The sequence below is a fragment of the Volvox carteri genome, assembly GCF_000143455.1.
Source record: "Volvox carteri f. nagariensis unplaced genomic scaffold VOLCAscaffold_423, whole genome shotgun sequence".
NCBI classification, from domain to species: Eukaryota; Viridiplantae; Chlorophyta; class Chlorophyceae; order Chlamydomonadales; family Volvocaceae; genus Volvox; species Volvox carteri.
Genome location: NW_003307952.1, coordinates 1661 through 4506, shown reverse-complemented (window position 1 = coordinate 4506; position 2846 = coordinate 1661). Strand labels below are relative to the sequence as shown.

Sequence of the window (2846 nt, the reverse complement as noted above, 5' to 3'; positions counted from 1 at the left end):
AAAAGCCGCTGCCGACCGAAGAAGGAAGCTTGCTGACACAGCACACAACCTGCCCAGGGAAGCGAGACCCCTTGGAAACGCATCGCATCGCCGTCAGGGGGGTCTTGGAAGTGCCCGCATGGCTCAGGAGCGCTGTACTGCCCCACAGGAGTGACCACGACCACGACCGCCATAGGACGCGAGGGAACCTGACTCCCTCAGAGGTCCTGTGTTCTTCCTCCCCACATCCTGCAGCTCCTCACAAGCCAATGAACCCCACAGCCACCCACCCACCCACAGCCACTCACCCACCCACAGCCAGCCAGCCACCCAACCCACAGCCAGCCAGCCACCCAACCCACAGCCAGTCAGCCACCCAACCCACAGCCAGTCAGCCACCCAACCCACAGCCAGTCAGCCAACCACTCACGCACGAAGATGGGGTAGCGGATCAGCGCCCCCAGGAAGCCCTGTCCCAGCCGCAGCGGCCCAGCGACCTGGGGCTCCCGAGTGGAGATGGCGGCCAACACGCTCTCCCGCCGAAGGGGCTCTGCGAGGGGCGGGACAGCCCGCCGCATGGGGGGCAACCGGCGACCGCCAGCAGGCGCCCGTGCAGGACAAGCAGGTAGCAAAGGGGTTGAGTTGCGGTAGAGCGGCCCCGACGGCATTGGGCAGGAGCTCAGCCAGGAGTGATGCCGCAGCATCGTGGGCATGCAGTAGCACTAAGAGCAGCAGCAGCAGCAGCAGTAGCAGCAGCAGCAGCAGTAGCAGCAGCAGCAGAAGGACCTCTGGTGGCCACAACACGGGACAGGAGAAGCTGTAGCAGACGATGTGGGCCATTAACTCATGCGATGCATGAAATGCAAAGAAGAATCGGCCAAGGACGGGGACGGGGAGCCAGGCACACGCCGCCAGGGCTGTAGCATCATGGACAGTAGCAGGAGCAGACGGGGTGGTTGCGGGCTGTCGCGGGCGATTGCGTGTGTAAGTGTGTGTGTTTCTTGTTGCAGGCGGCGCACCTGTCAGCTGGTCCCGAGGTGGGGAGACCAGTGCCGCGTCGGAGGGGCGGAAGGGGTAGATGGACATCAGCTGGCCGAAAGGCTGTAGCTGCATGTTCCATAAGGCCCCTGCGGGCGTCTGCATGCACGCCGAGGCCGGATGGGTTGGTGGGACATACATACATACATACATGCATATATTATGGTCTGGCACTACTGGTAACGCGCGACCATTGCCCCCGGGCGATCCCGGGATCGATACCCATTAGGGTCAAAAATCCCTCCGATGGTGGAAGGTATTGCGCCCCTAGTTGATGGACGGTGGTGACCTGGGATAAAGTTAACCTGCGAGCCGACCAGGAATGGAGTTGGGCCGCTGTCGACCCGGCAGATTCCGTTGGATGCTGGTGGTGGGTGCGGAACCTGAGCGATCCACTGAGAAGTTCACTAGGGTGACTGGATGAGGGTGCCCCGAAATACCGGGGAAGGCAGGGTTTCGCAGGGTAGCTGCCACGGGCGAAGATATACCCCCCTGTTTCACACATCATACATGCAAATCCCACCAAGTAAAACAACTCCCGATGTCATTTAGGTGATGGTGGTGGTGGGGTATGGGGATGGGAGATGGACGAGACTGTAGGAGACAGGTGGGTGGGTTACGCGGATAGCATATATGCGGAGAAGGTGCCCGCGCATATGGCAGGCTCCTGAGTCGTGCAACCCGGTAATACATCCCTCCCCAAGACCCGAGCCCCCCTGTGAAACCGCGATCCAAAGCTTTGGGAGCGGACATCTTACCTTCGTTGGTACCACCACCAACAACAATAACAACTCCGCCATCACCACCACCAGCGGTCCCGCTGCAGCGCTACGGACTTCCACCACCACCATCACCACCATACTGCCACCACCACCATCACCACCACCCCTGGGCCCCCTGCCCTGCCACCATGCTACCACTACCCTACCCGGGACATCAGCTCCTCCGCCGTGCTGTTGAAATTAGCCAACCAGTACTCCCACTCCGGGTGCTGCCGCACCAGCAGCGAAAAGGTGACACCTGGGGTATAGGTCTGTTCGAGCTGGATCTGCAAGAGAGGGGGTGTCGGGGGCCCGGGGGGAAGACGAAACACAGAGAGCGATGCTGATACCAGAGATGGACGGTTAGTAAAGCAATAGATAGATACTGCATCAGGGAGTTGTAAGAAGTAACCAACCAGTAGTGACTTGGGAAGTGGTGTCAGGGCGTGGGGGTGGGATTAATGGTGGGGGGGTAGGGAGAAGGCGCGGCCCACGCTGCGGACAGACCAAGAAGGAAAACAAGCCATGTCCCATGCAGCCATCCTATACCACTCACCCACAACGAGCACGCCCTTCACTCCCGCTTCCCCTTCCTCTCCTCCTCCTCTTCATCCCTCCGGGGCGTCCACGCCTGGCTAGTCAGGATAGTGCAAACCCATACGCCGCGTCCCTTCCCCCGACCCTCACTTGGAAGCCCGTGGCGGCGTCCACCGCTTGGCTGCGCGCATCATCCTTCCGCTGCTGTACGTACGACATGGACCCCGCCAAGACGCTCCACACGCCCAGGCCGGCAAGGAGGATCAACACGGCCAGCGGCGCGGTCAGTGTGCTGACTGGGTGGAGCCGTACAATGGCGCCGATATCCTGTGCGGGTTGACAGGGCCGGCATAATGTGAGACCGGCCAGCCGGGTGTGATGGGTGCGTGCTTTTTAATAAACGGCAGGTTGGTGAACCATATGCGTGGGTGAGTGGTTGAGTGTGTGTGGGGAGCAAACAAGGGCGTACGGCGCGGGAGCTGGTGTCGGTCAGGCTTGTGAAAGAAGGACCAGACGAAAGGAGCGATGTCT

At 61.0% G+C, this 2846-nt stretch overlaps 1 protein-coding gene across 1 annotated transcript in view; it reads right to left on the bottom strand.

Moving 5' to 3' along the window:
* Positions 1 to 2846, bottom strand: part of VOLCADRAFT_101162 (uncharacterized protein) — a gene marked incomplete at both ends in the record, with an annotated part of 7463 nt that overhangs the window by 3598 nt on the left and 1019 nt on the right. The window contains 4 exons of the mRNA XM_002959614.1: positions 410 to 529; positions 999 to 1116; positions 1946 to 2065; positions 2466 to 2642. Of these exons, the coding sequence (XP_002959660.1) occupies positions 410 to 529; positions 999 to 1116; positions 1946 to 2065; positions 2466 to 2642 (535 nt within the window). The remainder of the gene's footprint in view (positions 1 to 409; positions 530 to 998; positions 1117 to 1945; positions 2066 to 2465; positions 2643 to 2846) is intronic.